Raw genomic sequence first — 20,819 nt, 5'->3', positions numbered from 1 at the left:
CATTAAATGTGAAATCTTTGAATAGCCAAAAAGAAATTTTACTTTATTCTTTTGTTCTATTTTCTGAGATTATATTGTATTCTAAACATGTTCAGAAGGTAGGCATATGAAATTTACTCATTCTTTTGACATTTTTAAGCTTAGCATATTTCCACTTTTAATTTATATTATAAACAACATTTTCTTTAAACATTACTCCAGGAGTGATCAAAAGTTTGATTTCTTGGATAGTCCTCTCCCTCTATGCAAAACTTATTATCTAACTTGGTTGTCTGAAATCCTTTATAAGTTCTGTATCTAGATCTTGTGTAGCGTTTGGTTGTCCAATTGACATTTTTATAAGCTTGCTTTTTGTTACTGTCATAATCCACTCAGCTCTTATAAATGCCTTTGCCTGCCTTCCAAATGCCATGGCTTTTGCAGTGATATTTGCACCTGTGGTGTTATGCTGGCAAGTGACTTCATGTCCTTAATGTCTTAAAATACTCTTTCCTCTCCTCCCCTCCCCCGAAAAGGAAGCTCATCTGGGGACTGGTTTGCTTAAGGTGATAGCTTCACTTCTCTTAACTTTGTGTAGATTTCATTAATTACACATACAAGGAGTAAATCAAAGGATTTTGGGGATCATCTGGTTCTGAGAGAAATGATAGGCAGGAATTGACAAGTAGGTTAAGGTAAATTATTAATAAAACACTCACCGCTGCCATATAATACAGAGGGCAATGATTGATGTCACTACCATTTTATATTATATGACTCCAGTTTATGTAGGATACAAATCCTGGACAACAATCAAGCTTGGGCTAAAAGCCATGGCAGTGAAACCAACAGCAGTTTCAGTAAATGGAGTCATCTTGTACTGTGGTTGTAAACCATAATCATTTCTTAGTTGTAACTTGGAACATCTTCTTTTCCTGGTAATTAACTATTTGTGATTTTTGCACTTCCTACCAACGCCTAGAGTCACTCTCTGTTTTTACAATGGACTGTTGTTAGTGAGGCTTCATGCCTTGCTTAGGCTAACAAGCCTTTACCTTTAATCAACCCAACAAATATTTACACTGCACTGCCCTTACAGCACATTCTCTGGAGCATACAGTAGTGCCCTCACCCCGCAAGGCACTTACAGGCTCTTAGAAGAATTTGCAGCCCTTCCCAGCGTAACTGAGAGCAGCAGATTTGGCTAATGGAATAACCACTGCAGCTGTGGCCTGTCTTGTTAGGGAAAGAAGTGAGCATTTAGTGAGTGTAGGCACTGTGCTATTTCATATACATCAGCTCCTTTAATAATGAGCTAACTTGTCAAGTTAGAATGTGTCCAAAATGTATCACTTGCTTTCTTTTTATTCTATATTATGGAAATAACCCATGTTGAATTACTTAAGAGTTACCCTAAATTGAAATCCTCTCTTTATGTACATGTCCTGGCTGATTTCTAAAGCTAATCTGATGCAGAGTGTATTAGTAAATGGGGAAAGGCGGTAAATCTTGGTATGGATGTAATGTAATAAAAACCTCATGTTTATGCTTTGTGTGCAGAATTTGCCGGGAAAAAAATAGGTTGAAAGACTTTTGCTAAAAGATTTTTCAGAACATTGCTCAAGGAATATAGAGAAAATTGACCTCCTTTGTCCTTTCTTTAGATACATTCCACCATTGATCTGGGGGAAAAGTGGACACATCCAGACAGCCTTGTATGGGAAGATGGGAAGGGTGAGGTCGCCACATCCTTACGGGCACCGAAAGTTCATCACTATGTCTGATGGAGCCACTTCTACATTCGACCTCTTCGAGCCCTTGGCGGAGCACTGTGTTGGAGGTGAGCTGCTTTAGATTGTATGGTTGGGCCATCACTCGGAGAAGGAGCACTAGTCAGTGGAGAGCACAGCACAGTATGAATACTCGTGCCACTCACTCTGCCCGTGGCATCGGGGGCTGTTGGGAAGTCTGCTGGGATTCATCACTTAGGAGCAGCCCGCAAAGGTTAGCTTCAGCGTGTGTTTGCCAGTCACCATGTAAAGCTCTTCAGAACTCATTGTAGAATAGTTTTTAATCCTCTTGTGAAATACAGAAGCTTGATGTAAGAGGATGAGGGAGTGCTTGGAGCCCAGGCACCCCAGGACCAGGCTTCTGGGTTGATAACAGCAACAGAGGCCAGACCATTCTCAGTGCTTCATGTATACTGTTATCTCATTTAATCCTCAGATAGTGCTGTGAGGCTGGTATTTACTATCCCTACTTTACTGATGAGGAAACTGAAGCTCAGAGGTGCAGTATAGGCTGGCGTTTGTTGGATAAGCAGTAGATAAAAAGGCTCTCAGGTTCCCTTTGCTTAGGTTTCCCTGGACAAAAAGACACATTAAGGTCGTATCTATCATGCAATGGTGTAGGACACCTATTTCTGAGAAATAACTGAAATGTTCATTGCTGCTGGAATTTGGCATTGTTCTGTCTAGCCTATACAATAAGCATTCATTCTAAAATGCTTCGTAATGAAGACTTTTGAGGAAGTGGAGTTAGGTACAAGCATCCTTTTGAATGCTGTTTCTACCAGAAGTGAACATGTCTTTTGCATTATGTAGTATTCCAAAGCACCTAGTTTTTTTTGTTTTTTGCTTTTGTTTTTTTTTAAATAGGAACTCAGAATTTATTTATGGGTAAATTCCAGTAAACATATTAGGTATTTAAAGTGGTTAGAACTGCTAAGTAGCTGGTGACAGAGATTTAACTGATATTCCCTCTGCCTGGAATGCTGGTCCCCAGACCTTCACGTGGCTACCTCCTCCTTGTCATTCAGGTCTCAGCTCAGACATCACCTCCTCAGAGGGACTGTCTCTGACTCCCCTAACTAATGTTTCCTTCTCAGTAAATCCATCACACCTTCCTGCTTTAGTTCTTCATGGTAGCATCTACTCTCTAAACCTATTTGTGTGCTTGTGTATTATTTATCTGCTAGAATGTAGGAATCCCCAGAGCCCAGAATAGCTGGCCTCTAATAAACGGTCATGGAAAGGATGAATACATGAATAGATGAGGAGTTCACATTGTGTTTATAAATCTGTAGCTGGTTTTTCCTATATTTATTTAAATATTATTTAAAACAGTTAAATGTTTTCTTTCCCTGATTTCTAATGCTTTTTCTTCTTCTACCACTAAAGCACAAAGTTTAGTTTGACCATCTGCTCTTCCTACCAGGACCAACATGGGAAGTTGAAAAGGGCAGAACAGTGATTCCTCCTTGTACTTGCTCATGTTTTTCCATCACTCCTGTCCCCAGAAATGACTGACAAAGGTGCTTCCAGGGAAGGCAGTATTTGTACCTAAGACGTACTCTAAGAAAAACAGCCCTTTTCCCCCTTTTCTGATTTTTTTTCTTTTTTTTTTTGGAGACGGAGTCTCGCTCTGTCGCCCAGGCTGGAGTGCAGTGGCCGGATCTCAGCTCACTGCAAGCTCCGCCTCCCGGGTCTACGCCATTCTCCTGCCTCAGCCTCCCGAGTAGCTGGGACTACAGGCGCCCGCCACCTCGCCCGGCTAGTTTTTTGTATTTTTTAGTAGAGACGGGGTTTCACTGTGTTAGCCAGGATGGTCTCGATCTCCTGACCTCGTGATCCGCCCGTCTCGGCCTCCCAAAGTGCTGGGATTACAGGCTTGAGCCACCGCGCCCGGCCTTGATTTTTTTTCTGACTATAAAAGGAATAAGTACTCATTTTAGAAAATATGGATAACACATTTAAAAAATAAGAATCACCCGTAATTTTGTCACCCAACATATATTGTTAATGTTTTGTTCCATTTTCTTATAGTTCTATGCATTGTTTTTCCAAAATTTGAATTATCATACATTATATTATAAAGACTTTCCCATGTCATTAAAAATCTAAAAGTCTTCAAAAACACAATTTTAATGATTGCTTAATATTCTACAAGGTGGTCATATTATAATTTAACCATTCTATGTTTGGGCATTTAACTTAATTACAACTTTGTAACTATCAATAATTATGTCATCCTTCATCAGAAAATTTTAGGCAGGATTTCAAGAATTGGAATTTACTAGGTCAAAGCTTATACATTTTATAAAGAGATGGAGTCTTGCTGTGTTGCCCAGGTTAGAGTACAGTGACTGTTTACAGATACAATCATCGTGTTCTACAGCCTTAAACTATTGGGCTCAAGTGATCCTCCTGTCTCACCCTTGCAAATAGTTGGAATACATACATATGTCACTACATCTAGCAATTTACAAAATTTTTAAGGTTCTTTATGCATATTGGACAATTGCTTACTAATTCACATTTCCCTACCAGCATTAAGAATTTGTAAATTTTAAAAATCTTAATTTGAACAAAAATTATAATCAGATTTAATGACCTAAGCACCTCTTTTCTTTTAAATAAAAGTATATATTCATATTTTTAAGTAGGCAATTTGTACTCATGATAGAAAGTTCACAAGGTACTGACAGTATACAGAGAAAGTATCTCGCTCTCTGTCCTCTACTCTCCATCCCTACCCCAGCTCAGTGCTACCCACTCCCAAGGTTCTTGTGTATGATTCCAAAGATAGTGGATGCATTTATAAATATAGATATCTTTTTCTCTTCACACAAAAGGCAGCATTATTATAACCCCTTTCTGCATTTAGCATTTTTTTCACTTAATTTGTAGAAGAGCTTGCCACATCAGTGTATATAAAAAAGTCTCATTATTTTTAAGGGCTTCATAATATTTCATCACTTAGATAGGCAATAATTTATCCAACCAGACCCCTATTTCTGGGCATTTAGATTGTGTTCAGTCATATGCAAAAGGATATGTATTGCATGATTGAACACAACCTAATACATATATATTATTTTACATATGTACAATTACCTCTGTAGGATAAATACCTGAAAGTAAAATTGCTGGGTCAAAGGGTCTGTGCAAATACCACTTTTTATTTTTTCATTCATTCATTCATTCATTCATTCATGTAGAATTTCTTACAGAAATTAAGAGTAATGTTCAGGAATTTCTATAGCAATGTGACAGAGTTAATTTTATATTTGTTGAATCTTATAGTAGAAAATTGAGGTTTATATATTTTTCATTTCATTTTTCTAGTAATTAACTTTTATTGTCTTTTTCAAAAGTATGTGTTCATGACCTACTGGACATTTTCAAAACCAACCCTTCGCTATAAATAGCTTGAGAAACACTGACATAGACAGCTTCAGCTAGAAGGGAAAAATTCTTCCCCAGAGAACTGAGTGAAAGATGTATGTTGAATTCCCTCCCCCTGTTTTCTAGGCCAGTGAAGTGTAATTGTGTCCATTTATCATGTCACATTTCTTGGATACATCGGGATCTCTTTCTCTACCCTGTAGATGATATCACCATGGTCATCTGTCCTGGAATTGCCAATCACAGCGAGAAGCAGTACATCCGCACTTTCGTTGACTACGCCCAGAAAAATGGCTATCGGTGCGCCGTGCTGAACCATCTGGGTGCCCTGCCCAACATTGAACTGACCTCGCCACGCATGTTCACCTATGGTAAGCATGGCTAAGTGGAGTCCTCCCTTTTTCTGCAAGTGTGCTGCTACTTCTGCTTCTGCCTTGGTTTTTTTTTTTTTTAAGTTTTAAACCTATGCCCATCTGTAAGAGATGGTAGGTTACACGGTTATATCAACAGCCAACTTGTACTGGGCATTGATGATGCCACGCCTCACACCAGCCTTTGAGATGGGCACTGTAACCACCCTCACAGAGGCAGAAACTGAAGCTTACAGGGGAAAGTCTTGCCCAAGGTCCCCTAGCTAGTAAGAGTCACAGCAGGGCTGGGAGCCAGGTAGATCGGGTAGCAGAGCTCATGCCCTTCAGGACTGTGCTATTCTGATGCTCATTCATCAGGACTCTTGTGACTGGTGGGCAAGGGTGTGATGAGGCATGTGAATGTCAGTGGGAAGGGAGCCTGACACAGTAGCAGCTCACTGGATTTTAGGTTCCTGGGGAACAGTAACTAGATCCTGTATTTAGACAAATGCTTCATTTTTTTTTTTTTTTTTTTTTTTTGAGACGGAGTCTCACTTTGTCGCCCAGGCTGGAGTGCAGTGGCGTGATCTCGGATCACTGCAAGCTCCGCCTCCCGGGTCCATGCCATTCTCCTGCCTCAGCCTCCCGAGTAGCTGGGATTACAGGCGTGTGCCACCATGCCCAGCTAATTTTTTGTATTTTTAGTAGAGACAGGGTTTCACCATGTTAGCCAGGATAGTCTCGATCTCCTGACCTCGTGATCCACCCGCCTCGGCCTCCCAAAGTGCTGGGAGGCCACTGCATGAGCCACTGCACCCGGCCAACAAATGCTTCTTGATTTGGATTAAAATTGTGTATTAGCTGGGCCAGGTGTGGTGGCTCATGCCTGTAATCCCTTCTCTAGTAATTAATTTTTATTGTCTTTTTTTTTTTTTTTGAGACGGAGTCTTGCTCTGTCGCCCAGGCTAGAGTGCAGTGGCGCAATCTCAGCTCGCTGCAAGCTCCGCCTCCCGGGTTCACTATGTTTTCCTGCCTCAGCCTCCCAAGTAGCTGGGACTACAGGCACCTGCCACCACGCCCAGCTAATTTTTTTGTATTTTTAGTAGAGGCAGGGTTTCACCGTGTTAGCCAGGATGGTCTCAATCTGCTGACCTCATGGCCTGCCCACCTTGGCCTCCCAAAGTGCTGGGATTACAGGCATGAGCCACCGCGCCCAGCCTTTTTATTGTCTTTTTCAAAAGTATCTTACCGGACATTTTCAAAACCAACCCTTCACCATAAATAGTGCACTTTGGGAGGCTGAGGCAGGTGGATCACTCGAGGCCAGGAGTTCGAGGCAAGCCTGGTCATCATGGCAAAACCCTGTCTCTACTAAAAATATAAAAATTAGCTGGCACACGCCTGTAATCCCAGCTATTCAGCAGGCTGAGGCATGAGGATCACTTGAACCCGGGAGGCAGAGATCATACCACTACACTCCAGCCTGGGCAAGAGAGCAAGACTCTGTCTGAAAAAAAATAATAATAATAATAATCCTGTTTTAACTAAGAGTCTGGCTTCTGGACTACTTGTTCTTGATTCTTATTAGCTCTTTCTTTAGATTATGTATGCACACATAAACATATCTATCATCTCACCATAACTATAATTTTCTATTTCTTCAAACTACCCTTCTGTCTTTATCAATGTATACATAGTTTTTATTTATTGCAGTCATAGCATGTATATCTATGGTAATTTATTTAAATAACTTTATATTCACCAACATAAAGATGTTTAATCTTTTAAGAGCCACATTGCTGTTACTAATCTGTTATAGTTTATTTAACTATTTATCTTTGTAGGACATATGGATTATTTAAAGGTTTTCAGCATTTTAAATAACAATGCTATAAATATTGTATCTCATACATAGAATTATTTTCTCTTTAATGACCTTGGAGTAAATTCCCAGTAAAATTGTGGAGTCATCTTTTTTTTTGCATATTTGTACATCTTGTCAGATTGACCTCCAGCAAGATCATTCCAGTTACATTGCCACTGGTAACATGCAAGGGCACTGTCTCCTATAAGGGCAGGTGAGGGAAGGTCACAGGTATGGAAGCATGAACAGGTACACCTGCTTTGTGCCAAGCAGGGTTCTGGGTGCCCTGAATTCATTTCCTCTTCTGTATTCACACCCACAACTGAAGATACCCATTTTACAGACTCTGTTCTGTTCAGCAGTTTGGTCAGTAGCTTGATAATATAGGTGAATTCGGCCGAGCGCAGTGGCTCACACCTGTAATCCCAGCACTTTGAGAGGCCAAGGTGGGCAGATCACGAGGTCAGGAGATCGAAACCATCCTGGCTAACATGGTGAAACCCCGCCTCTACTAAAAATACAAAAAAGTAGCTGGGCATGGTGGCGGGTGCCTGTAGTCCCAGCTACTCGAGAAGCTGAGGCAGGAGAATGGCCTGAACCCAGGAGGTGAAGCTTGCAGTGAGCCGAGATCAGGCCACTGCACTTCAGCCTGGGTGACAGAGCGAGACTCTGTCTCAAAAAAAAAAAAAGAAAAGAAAATATAAGTGAATATCCAGATTTACAGACAGCACAGGCACATGGGGAATAGTGAGTGTGTGGTAGACAGAATTGGACCCAAAAGTCAGAAATAGGCCAAATCAAACACAAAGAAAACAATGGGGAATAATGGTAAGGTCTTGTGCTTGGATATATAGATTGTCTATACAAGTAGAAGATCGGGAGGCATGGCTTGGCTGCAGGGCCAGGATGGAGATTTGGGAGCACTAACAGTACAGTGTGCCAACAATAATACGAGAAATGTCAGTGAGAACACTTAATGTGCACCAGACACAGTGCTGATGTCACATGTAGGCACAATCTCTTTTATCTCCACAGCAACTCATGGGACCACAAAATTCTGATGAAAAAACTGAGGCACAGAGAGGTTAAGTGATTTGGGCAAGGGCACAGAGCCAGTAAGTAGAAGAGCTAAGAGAGGAGCCTGGATCTGGCTGCTAGAATCATCTCAGCGATAGCACAGTAACTGGGTCTGTATGGTCTAGGCCTCCCAGGCCCAGAGTGCTGTACTGTGCAGCTGTAGGCCAGAGAGACCAGATTGGAAGGCGTTACCACACCAGGTCAGGGGAGTCCAGCAGCCGAAGCAGCAGAGAAGAATAGGTTAAGTGAAGGCCTTGCTCCCAGAGAGTACCTGGGTCAGGAGACAGGCTGTGGATCCAATGCCCTAGCACTGCCACTGATGCTGTGTGTAGCTTGAGCAGTTTCTTAAACTCAGTTCCAGATTCTTCAGCTGCAGTAAGGTGGAGATACAATTAAATGTGGGTTACTGAGGACTTGGTAGGCAGTTGATTAACATATAGTAAACATTTATTGTATGTTAGGTTCATTATTTTTGTTTTTTGTTTTTTGTTTTTGAGGCAGAGTCTCACTCTGTCACCCAGGAGGGAGTGAAGTGGTATAATCATGGCTCATTGCAGCCTCAACCTCCCAAACTCAAGCGAGCTTCCCACCTCATTTTTTATTTTTTTGTAGAGACAAGGTCTCACTATGTTGTCCAGGCTGGTCTCAAACTCCTGAGCTCAAGCAATCCACCCGCTTCGCCCTCTCAAAGTGCTGGGATTATAGACGTAAGCCACCATGCCAGCCAGGTTTATTCTTATTCAAATACTTGAAGGTATATTCATGTTGGTGAGAGATTAACCATGCTCTTTGTGACCCAGATAAATAAGATGTGTTCTGCCGGGGAGATTTGAGTATCGTTAAAGAATTACAATACAGGGCTGGGCACGGTGGCTCACACCTGTAATCCCAGCTCTTTGGGAGGCTGAGGCGGGCAAATTACCTGAGGTCAGGAGTTTGAGACCAGCCTGGCCAACGTGGTGAAACCGTGTCTACTACAAATACAAAAATTAGCTGGGCGTCGTAGCAGGCACCTATAATCCCAGCTACTTGGGAGCCTGCGGCAGGAGAATTACTTGAACCCAGGAGGCGGAGGTTGCAGTGAGCCGAGATCACACCACTGCACTTCAGCCTGGGTGACAGAACAAGACTCCGTCTCAAAAAAAAAAAAATAATTACAATACAGCATGATGAGTGGACTAATACGCGGGCCTGGTGAATATGCTGCAGCAGCATGGAGAAACCAGCCTGGATCTGTGGGCGAGGAGTCAAGTTGTGGGAGGAAGAATTCTCCCAGGAAGGGCATTTGAGCTGGGTTCTCAAAGATGAGCTCCTGAATGGAGGCACTCATAAACAGTTGGAGTTTATAGACAGGGGAGTGGGCTGTGGAAGGGCAACCCATGCAGAAGAGCAGCATTCATGGCTGCCTTAAGAGCACTCTATGTTTGGGCTGAGGAGCTGCCTGTGAGCATGGAAAACCCTTGGAGATGAGGTGAATCCATCAGGGGAGAGCTTCAGGCCCCCAGTTTTGAAAATTAACTATCTCCTTTAATCTGTGGATGGTGTTGTTACATTTTATTTCATCAGAATTTTAGAAGCAAATTTCTGTAGTTTATTATACTTTAGAAATGTTCTAGAAAGACAGGTTACCTAGGAAAAAAATGGGTGTTTTCTTCTAACCATACTATTTGTTTTTTTGTGTGTATCAGTACATGTTTTACTTGTTAATAATTTCTTTTAACCATTGGAGGATAAGATCAAACAAATATGACATTAAAAAGATCAGAAATCCAGAATTTGGATGCTTTGTTGAAATGTAAAAATTAAAACATCTTTGGTAGCTCCAAAGAGCCGAGAGAGAGAAAGCGCTATTGTTTTGTTAGGTGCTATTGTTTTGTTAGGTGCTATTGGTGTAATTTTAGTTTAAAATAATGTTTTTAGTAAACTTTTTCCTGGGCTGGTGGAAAAGGAGCAATCCTTCACCAAAGGTGACCTAACACATTAGAGCAAAGCGCATGCTTGTTACTTTTGACTGGTCGATTGAGGTAGGTCCACAGTTAACATGCTAGAACCGGAAACCTTTTATCATAGTTAATCATGTCCTCATGTAAGTGTGTTAGCTGTTGATGTGTGGGCTTTCTATACTTTAGTACAAAGATCTTTGTCAACTTTTGTTTCTACACCCAGTACTGTTCTCAATTTTTAATTATTGTTGCCTTGCAATAAGGCCTGATATCTGATGGTACCAACCCTGACTCATGGCTCTTTGAGTATGCTCTTGTCTCCCTACCGATTTTTTAAATTTGAACCACAGAATTATTGTATCAAGTTCCATGTTGAGTTTTTGTATTAGTCAAGATGGACTAGATTATGCTGTGGAAGCTAACAACTTGGATCTCAGTGGTTTAAAACAATTGTTTCTGTCCATACTATCCATTCATTATGGCTTAGCTGAGGGGCCTCTGTCTCCATTGTTATGATCCTCACTCAAGGAACCAGGCCCACAGAGCATCTACCTGCTGAAACATTTCCCAAGGGTAGGAACAGTGTGGCTCTTGAAGCTTCTGCTCAGAAATGACAGAGGTCACTCCTGGTCACAATTTAGTGGTCAAAGTACAGTACATGACCAATCCTAACCTTAGTGGGGTAGGGGAGATGCATCCTTCCTAGAGATGGAAAGTAGTTATTGGTGGTGAACTCTCACACAGCTTATCACAATTTCTGAAGGGGAACTTTAATATATAAATTAATGTAGAAAAATTTATAATACTTACTTTTCTCATCCAGGAGCATGACCTTTTCCTTCAAGTCTTCCTTTATTTCTACCTAAAAGAACTTCTAGTTCTCTTTGTGTAGGTCAGTTTGTTGTCAACATTAGAATTCCCCACGGGAGCTCTTAAATACCAGTGCCAGTGGCTTAGCTCTCGGGGAGTCTAAGGTACAGCCAAGGTTCTTCAGAGCCACAGATATAGGTTTTATTTCTTGTTCCCTCTTTAGTTTTATTTTTCTATTTTTGCTTTTTTACTTTTTATTACAGACAATATGCAGAAGTAGGGAGAATAGTAGAATAAACCCCAGTGTACCCTTTACCCAACCTCAACAGTTGTTCAACTCATGGCCGATCTTGTTTGCTTTATAAACTACTATTTTCTTGCATCCCCTCTCAAAGATTGTTTTGTTTTGTTTTGTTTTGTTTTATTTATTGACACAAGGTCTCACTCTGTCGCCTAGGCTAGAGTGCAGTGGTATATAATCTCAGCTCACTGCAACCTCTGCCTCCCGGGTTCAAGTGATTCTCCTGCCTCAGCCTCCCTAGTAGCTGTGATTATAAGCACCCGCCACCACACCCAGCTAATTTTTGTATTTTTAGTAGAGACAGGGTTTCACTATGTTGGCCAGGCTGGTCTCGAACTCCTGACCTCAGGTGATCCACCCACCTCGGCCTCCCAAAGCGCTGGGATTACAGGCGTAAGCCACTGCGCCCAGCCTCAAAGATTATTTTGAAGCAAGCTCCAGACAGCCTGTCTAGTTTCACCTGTGACTATTTCCAGTGTATATCACTAAGATACACAGGCTCTTTGTAAACTGTCTTCATTTGTTAGGACTGCCATAACAAAGTACTACAGTGGGAGTGGCTTATACAAGAGCAATTTATTTTCTCACAGTTCTGGGGCCTAGAAGTCCGAGATCAAGGTGTCAGCAGGGTTGGTTTCTTCTGATACCTCTCTTATTGGCTTGTAGATGACTGTTTTCTTGCTGTGGATTGACACTACAGTCACCTGTGTCTCTATCTGATATCTCTCTGTGTCCTAATCTCTTCTTGAAAGGACACCAGTCATCCTGCGTTAGGGCCCACCCTAACAACCACATTTTGGCTCAATTACATCTTTAAAAGCCTTATCTCCTAATATAGTCACATTCTGAGGTACTGGGGGTTAGGACTTCAGCATATGAATCTTGGGGGAGACACCATTCAGCCCATAATACAACAGAAGCACAAGGGCATCATCACAGCGGAAACACTTAAAACAGTATTCCTCAAGAGCAATTCAATTTCCCCATTGTCTTTCTGCTTTTTTCCGTTTTAATTCATTTGTTCAATTTAGGATCCAAGTCCATATATTCTAGTTGGCTGATAGGTCTCTTATGCCACTTTTCAATCTCCTTTCCCGCGTTTTTAACAGGTCCCCAACCAAGTAAGCCTCTCTTCCAGGTGGGATCACTGGATGTGACATTGGGGGAGTTCTCTGGATCCCCAGGACATACTGCAGTCCACCATCAGGCCCCCTGTTCCCACCCTGAGTATATAGAAATTCCAGGCACTGAACTCCAGGGCCTGCTAATCCCAGGACTGCCCAAGTTCTGTTTGGAAGGCCCTTTTGTGGTCTTCACTTGGCTTCTCCTTGTCATCCAGGACTCAACAAAGATGTCACCCTCTGAGAGAGCCCTTACTTGACTCCTCTCCTCCATCTAAAGTTGCCCCACCCCAAAACCCCGTCATTATCTAATGCCCTTCCTTACTTTCTTCAAGGCACTTAAGATTTGAAATTAAGGATTTGTTTTCATAATCTGTGAAATTATTTGTTTATATGTCTGTTATCTGTCTCTCCATCCGAAAAGTTCACTCCCTGAGAGCAGTTTTTTGCGCTCCCTGCTGTAGCTCCCCAGTGCCTAGAATCTTGCTTGGATGATAAAAAGCACTCACTGCATCACTGTTTACTGAATGCCTACTGAGATGGGAACTGACAGTTTGTGGATGTAAGACGATACTTTACATCCACAAACTTTACATCCCAAACCATTGTGCCCTACATGTGAGTTTTCCGTTAGGCAAATTGCCTGTCTTTTGAGCAGATGTCAGGCATTCAAGTCACTGTGAATATCCTTTGGGCTTTTTGCAACTGTGATCTTGACCAGAAGAAAACTAAAGAGGGCATTAACATGAAACTCTATATTCTTCTCTTCCTGTTATGCACCTGCCTCGGATCTCTCTGAGAAAATTGTAAAGGATCTTTTCCCGTTTATCAACCCAATTCTGTTCCAAACCACATAAGCTTTGCTAATGTGATTAGAAATTGTTGAAAACAGATCTGCCTTGCACAGAATTTCCTAAATGGATAATTACGCATGCTTGTGACTTAGAACCCTTTGCGCTGCCTTTGAAAGATAAATTCATTAAGGAAAAGCCTTCATGACAGCAGTTACCATTTATCTCACTCTAATGAGTGCCAGGCATGTGCTTTCATTTTACGTCACTTGATCCTTACTGCCTCAAAGGTAGGTTTTAATTAGTATCCCCACTTCACAGGCTTACAGAGGTTAAGTACCTCGCCCTGAGTCATGCGACTAGTGAGTGGCGGAACCAGCCTTCAATCAGTGTGACTCTTAACCCCAACTCAATACCACCTCTGTGGTAGTGTTCATTTCCTATTTAGGATACTCTTCATTAGAATACTGAGGAGCAGGGGTGATGTTTCATTATTTAAAAAGACTTTTTCCTCACTTTGGTGGTAGTGGTCATTACTGTTCTTACTGATACCTGTTACTTACATAGCATCTGCTGTGTGCCAGGCACTGTTCTGAGTACTTTGTAGGATATATTAAATCAGTCACCCCCCTTTTACAGGTGAGGAAACTGAGGCCCGGCAAAGATGACTAACTTGCTCCAAATCACAGAGTTAATGAGTGGGCAGCCCAGGCTTCAAACACAGGCAGTCTCACAGTCTAGTCCTAGAATCCGTGCTCCTAAACAACAGGCTCCATTGCCTCTCCGTGTAAGAGACTAAGGAGTGAGGAAATAGTTTCCCAGTCAGATACATTTTAGGTTTAAGGCAAAAGAGCATCCAAGAGCATCTCAGAGCCACAGAATTGGGCCTGTGGGTTTGGTCTTTGATCTTTTGTTCATCCAGCATCCTCCAGACAATGTTGGGGCCAGCCTCTGCAGTGGGAATACAGGTGTGAGTTCGAGTCCCTGCCTTCAGGAAGATCCCAGTCTATGAGGAACTCTCACCATCTAGTTGGGGAAGGAGGGTGCACAGTCACAATTAGTCTAAGCTTATTGGCTAGGTTTGTCCAAAAGGAATATTTACTAACAGCAACCTTTTCACAGACAGGGACCAGATCTGCATTTTTAATTTTTATATTATTGTGTGTTAATCTCCTCTATCTAGTGTATCACTTAGAGAGAGATGGTCAGGAAAGGCCTGGTTGGGAGATGACCTGTGATTTAGAGTCCAACAGCTGAAGGTTTGACTCCCTGGTCGAGAAAGCTGAGAAAAGCTGTTAAGAAATTTGGCAATAAGGCCCAGCATGGTGGCTCACACTTGTAATCCCAGCACTTTGGGAGGCCCAGGCAGGTGGATCACTTGAGCCCAGGAGTTCAAGACCAGCCTGGTAGAACATGGTGAAACCTCGTCTCTACTAAAAATACAAAAAGCCAGGTGTGATGATGCACACCTATAATCCCAGCTACTTGGGAGGCAAAGGCAGGAGAAGCACTTGAGCCTGGGAGTGCAGTGAGCCAAGATCACGCCACTGCACTCCAGCCTAGGCGACAGAGACTGACCATCTTAAAAAAAAAAAAAAAAAAAAAAAAAAAAAAAAAAAAAAAAGGCAATAATATAAAAGTACGTGGCATAGAGTCCAGCAAATACCAGTAAATGATACTGATTATCATCTTCATTGGCCCTTCACTCTAACTTTGTGTTTTCTGTGAGCCACCTTAGAGGAGAAAAGGCAAACATTTACTTGAACTGTTAAACGACCTTGCCTCTGCATCCACTTCATACCTCATGTGAACTTTGGAATTTCCGCAAGGACCGGTTTAAGAACCTGCTCGTGTTGAGCATAAAATTCTTTTTTTTTTTTTTTTTTTTTTTGAGTCGGAGTCTCGCTCTGTTGCCCATGCTGGAGTGCAGTGGCACAATCTCGGCTCACTGCAAGCTCCGCCTCCCGGGTTCACGCCATTCTCCTGCCTCAGCCTCCTGAGTAGCTGGGACTACAGGCGCCCGCCACCGCGCCCGGCTAATTTTTTGTATTTTTAGTAGAAACGGGGTTTCACCGTGGTCTCGATCTCCTGACCTTGTGATCCGCCCGCCTCGGCCTCCCAAAGTGCTGGGATTACAGGCGTGAGCCACCGCGCCCGGCGAGCATAAAATTCTTCCTTCTTTGAGCTGAGTCTGAGTTACAGCTCTGTGTACAGGGATGTCATCTGTGGTGATTATTCTGCAGTATGCAATGCTTGCTTTCCAACTGGATAACCTTCAGTATTGGCCTCCTGGCCAAATCTGTTTGGGCCACACGCCTCCAGCTCAAAGCGACTGGCTTCTATATTCAGAGCCAGCCCTTAAAATCAGTACTGGAAAGATGTTTTCACTGTAGTACATGTTACATTTTAACCTTCTAAAAAATGTTTATTTTTTTTTTAATTCCTCACCACTTACTTTTGTATAGTTCATAAATTCTTTAAACTGGAAAATATTAAATATGTGTCTTTTGATAAAGACATTAGCCAACCTGAGTACAAATAAACATGAAGAACACCCACAAGAGTAAAGTTTACCAAACTGTCTTAAATTTCTTATTGTGCCAAGCGAGGTAGCATGCAGCTGTAATCTCAGCTACTCAAGAGACTAAGGCAGGAGGATAGCTTGAGGGTAGGAGTTCAAGACCTGAGTCCCTTAGGATCATGAGCCTCCTAAGAACTTAGCACCCATCTCCCACCAAAATACCAAGCTGGGGCATTTGGCATTGAAAATGGCCTTGAATATTTAAATTGCTTTTTCCTGTGAGTTTAAACAGGGAAGAAGTGGGCCCTGCCCTTATTTCTAAACTCTTGAGTCTCTGGCATTAGACATCAAGCTGTGAGGAAGTACCTGAAATCACAGCATTGTATTCTGTTGCTTGAAGGAGGAACTCTTTAATGTCCAATATAGCAAGTCCTCGTCCCTAAAAAAAATTTCTTTTAAAGAAATAGGGTACTCTACTGAGTCAGGCCAGGTAAACAACCCTGTCATGTGGGTGAGGTCAATAACACTTGGAAATAAAGGAAGATGAAGAAGTCATGAAGATTTTCTTGAAGTGAATTTATTATAAAGAGCCTAATCTTTAATTGGAGCACTGCAGCAGTAGACATGTTGGCTTACTCTTTATTGACATAATTGATTTGCTAAACTAGACAATGTTTGGAATGTGAATGTTTTTGTCAGTGATTCTGTAGGGGACCAGTGAATTCAGGAAGCATTCTGCTTCTTCTCTCTTTGGCCAAGTGCCTTATCCCAACAGTCCATTATTCATGTTCAGAGCACAGTAGAGGTAGATCAAATCCACTAGCCAAAGAATAAACTGAAAACCAGAATTTTCCAGCTTGTGGTTATTCTGGCCTCCATATCATACCTTCATATCTTGAAAGTTTTATCACCAGAAAGTCAAGAGCCAAGTAACAAAGGATCTTATTAGTTTGATCTTGATTTAAAGAGAGAGAGAGAGACAAAAATAGGATTAAAAACATTATCTTCTATGTCAAGTGAAAGGAATAAAAATAACCTGGCTTTGGCCCCCCAAAGGTAACTGAGTCCCTTAAGATCTTGAGCCTTCTAAGAACTTAGCACCCATCTCCCACCAAAATACCAAGCTGGGGCACTTGGCATTGAAAATGGCCTTGAATATTTAAATTGCTTTTTCCTGTGAGTTTAAACAGGGAAGAAGTGGGCCCTGCCCTTATTTCTAAACTCTTGAGTCTCTGGCATTAGACATCAAGCTGTGAGGAAGTACCTGAAATCACAGCATTGTATTCTGTTGCTTGAAGGAGGAACTCTTTAATGTCCAACTGGGTTTAATACAGGAACTTTCTTGTTTTTTAAACTATCTTTTGGATTAAGGCTGCAGTGAACTGTGATCATGCCACTGCACTCCAGCCTGGGTGACAGAGTGAGACCCTGTCTCAAAAACAAACAAAATTTATCTCTTGGGCTGAGTACAGTGGCTCACACCTTTAATCACAGTGAGACCTCATTTCTACAAAAAAATAAAAATAAATTAGCTGGGCATGGTGGCTCATGTCTGTAGTCCCGGCTACTCCAGAAGCTGTGCCCAGGAGTTCAAGGCTGCACTGAGCTGTGATCATGTCACTGCACAGCCTGAGCTACAGAGTGAGACCCTATCACTTAAAACAAACAAATATATATACAAACAATCTTTCGGAACCTCAAGCTAAGGTCAGAAAACTTGGTCTTGCTTAGAGGACGGGACTTCAGTCTTAGAAGGGAGGGAGGCCCTCCTCCATATAATTTCACATTCCAATAGAGACACTTTTGAAAAGGGACTTTATTAATAACTTTATAATGATAATTAATAACTTTATTAATAACTGCATCCAAACAACAAATTCCAGGACCCTCTTGGAGAGACTAGGATATAGGGTTACCTACCTTTAGCATGCTGTAGAGATCACCCACAATCCAAGACATCTCACTGTAAGAGTTTCAGGCAGTGATTTTTAAGGAACTTCTATTTTGTTTTTACTGCTTAATATCTCACAGTCTTCTATTAGATCATAAACATAGGTGTTTCGATAAGCTTCTCATGTCTACCATTTTCATTGCTGTAGACTCAATTTTGGATTATATTCATAGTTATGAATTGTGTTGCCTCTACATTAAACAGTTGAGTTTTATAATGGCAGAAGGGCACAATGGGAAGGGAGGAGGAAGAGATGGGTGAAGGGAGAGAAAGAATGTGAAAGTGAAGGTAGTGAGTTTGCAGAAGCTCAGACATCGTAGTAAAACACCTGTCAGGATCGTCTGCTGAGAGCCAGGGGCCAGAAGCTGCAGGAAGTGTGTCAGGGAGTCATATCCAAAGCGGAACAGTGGCCAAGCAGTGATGAGTTCTGCACTTTCAGGATGATATCTAAATACTTAAACCTTTAGCCATAAGAGGGCAGTTTTAGTTTTAGGCATCCTACACCTGGGGAAACAAAGCTGAAAACGCTCATTTTTTAAAAATCCTTGTTTCGGAGATAAGGACAAGGTCAACTAATTTGATAGCACAGAGGGGCCCTAACTTTATTTCTACAGCTATTGTATTCCTGGATGACTCAGCTTTACAATAGTTTCCCTTTGACTTTAAAAAATGACTCACATACTTTTACTATGGAAGTGAGAGGGGCTGCTAGGTCCCTAACCGCCCACCTGTCAGCGAGCCATGTTGTTAGCCTAATTATATTTTTCTCTTAGGCTAAACTTAGTGGGAAAGATATTCAAGTACCTCTTTAACGTCCCCTGCATACTCATGTTGGCCAGTACTGCGTGCCTTCATTCCAAATGATTCAAACTTCCTTCTTATCCACCTGACATTTTGTGGCACACCCACAGATGCCAGGCCCATGCCTGGCATGGAACATACAGAGATGACTCAGACTCTCCATCCACAAGGAACACCAAGTCTTGGGTCCCTGTATTTTAGCCTATTTAGTCATGCTAGTGTCATTTGGGGAAGTGGCTGTTGAAATAGTAGCTTTCAGGCAGCCTTTGCCTTGTCTTTCTTTAGGTGTAGGGACTTGAGAAAAAAGGTAAGGGGTCTTTCCTGTTCCCAGCAGGTTGCCTTTCCAAAATGGCCCTGTAACACTCATCTGTCTAAGACCCAGCTAGTGTTTCAGATTTCATCTTGTCTTTAAAAAGGTGCAAGATTATATAGTTACCTAGTGCTAATCCCATATGAATTAAATGCATAGAACCTCATTTTAAAACAGATTAATGTAGCTGTTAGTAATAACAGGCCAGGGAGAGGCTCCCAGGCACTAAAGGTGTTTGATAAGTGACATCAGGGGAGATCCCAGGACCTTCCAGAAGGCTGATCCTGGAGCTGGGCACCGTGTCTTTGCCCTTCCCTTGCATGGGAGAGGTGGCATCTCTTCACAGAACATCCAACAGTGTGTCTGATATCAGGCAGGGCTGGCCCTTTATCCAGATCAGATGTGTTTGGATTTAATTAAATTGAGGCTCCCAAAGCGCCTACATAATTAGCTGTAATTGCTCCTCAGTAGTATAGCAAATCTGAGTTTTGTAACTGTCCCAATGACATCTGAACATCTGCTCTAGGTCTCAAATAATTAGTCTCAAACCTGAGTAATGATAGATGGGTCTACAAGGAATCAAAGCTGGATGCAGTGGCTCACACCTGTAATTCCAGCACTATGGGAAAGGAAGCCAAGGAGGGCAGTTCACTTGAGCTCAGAAGTTCGAGACCAGCGTAGGCAACATAGTGGAACTTCCCAGGCAAGTTCCCCCATCTCTACAAAAAATCAGAAATTAGCTGGGTTTTGTGGCATGTGCCTGTAGTGCCAGCTACTCAAGAGGCTGAGGTGGGAGGACACCTTGAGCTTGGGGAGGTCAAGGCTGCAGTGAGCCATAATCATGCCACTGTACTCCAGCCTAGGGAGACAGAGTGATACCCTGTCTCAAAAAAATAAACATAAAAATAATAAAAGGAATCAAATGGTGCGGTGGAAGTAAGATGTTTAATAATTGAAGCATAAATCTCTGCAGTACTATTACCTAAGTAGATTTGTGATATAAGGCAAGGGGCTTGGGCTTTGGGGTTGACATGGTCCAAAGTCCAGTATTGGACTTAGAGTAGACACAGTCATGAGTAGACATGGTCCTACTCATTATGTGAGGGTGGACAAGGCATTTCATGTCTTTAAATCTGCTTCCTTGTCTGTGTTTAAGTTCCTAGCAGAGAGGCTGAACATTGTACATCTAGATGTTCTTTCATCCATTCATTTAGCTAACACTGATTAAGTGCCCACCAAGTATCTGGCCTCACAGATACAGTGGTGAACAAGAGCAAGAATATCTTTGCTTCATGGAGCTTATAATCTAATAGAGGCTCATTCAATGTTAGAACAAAACATAAAGATATAATTAGCCAAGAGATGAAAAAATTAGGCAGAAAACTTAGGAAGTGGTGGAGAAGTAAATACTTAGTAACAATTTAAAATATGTTTCTCAGTACTATTTCTTATGCAGGCAAATAATGTCCCCAGCACAAACCATTGCTCCAGCATGAGTGATATGTTGGGTGTCTTTAGCGTAGTCGAAACTGGCCTAAGGAAATTTAAACATCTTTTTTTCTCCTTATTTTTTGCTAGATTTTAAAACTGGCTAGATTCATATTTTAAAAGAAATTAATACACATGAGAAAAACAGTTAAACTGTGCCAAAGGCTACATACAATGAGTGAAACTAGATCTCTTTCCTACCCTAAACCCCCAGTTTTCCTTCCCAGGAAATCAATATCTGCTACAATTTTCCAGTGAATATTCAATCAGATATGTGTGTATGTAATCCCTTAAAGCCCAAGCAAACACAGGAGAGGGTGCCAGCC

General features: G+C 41.8%; 1 protein-coding gene across 2 annotated transcripts in view; it reads left to right on the top strand.

Moving 5' to 3' along the window:
- ABHD2 (abhydrolase domain containing 2) overlaps nt 1-20,819 on the top strand; it is a 113,518-nt gene that overhangs the window by 64,833 nt on the left and 27,866 nt on the right. For both annotated transcript variants that reach the window (XM_025391099.1, XM_025391100.1), the window contains 2 exons: nt 1,644-1,819; nt 5,369-5,536. In XM_025391099.1, the coding sequence (XP_025246884.1) occupies nt 1,644-1,819; nt 5,369-5,536 (344 nt within the window). The remainder of the gene's footprint in view (nt 1-1,643; nt 1,820-5,368; nt 5,537-20,819) is intronic.

Source organism: Theropithecus gelada, chromosome 7b, assembly GCF_003255815.1.
Source record: "Theropithecus gelada isolate Dixy chromosome 7b, Tgel_1.0, whole genome shotgun sequence".
In the NCBI taxonomy this organism is placed as follows: Eukaryota; Metazoa; Chordata; class Mammalia; order Primates; family Cercopithecidae; genus Theropithecus; species Theropithecus gelada.
This window is presented reverse-complemented; position numbering and strand designations above follow the sequence as displayed.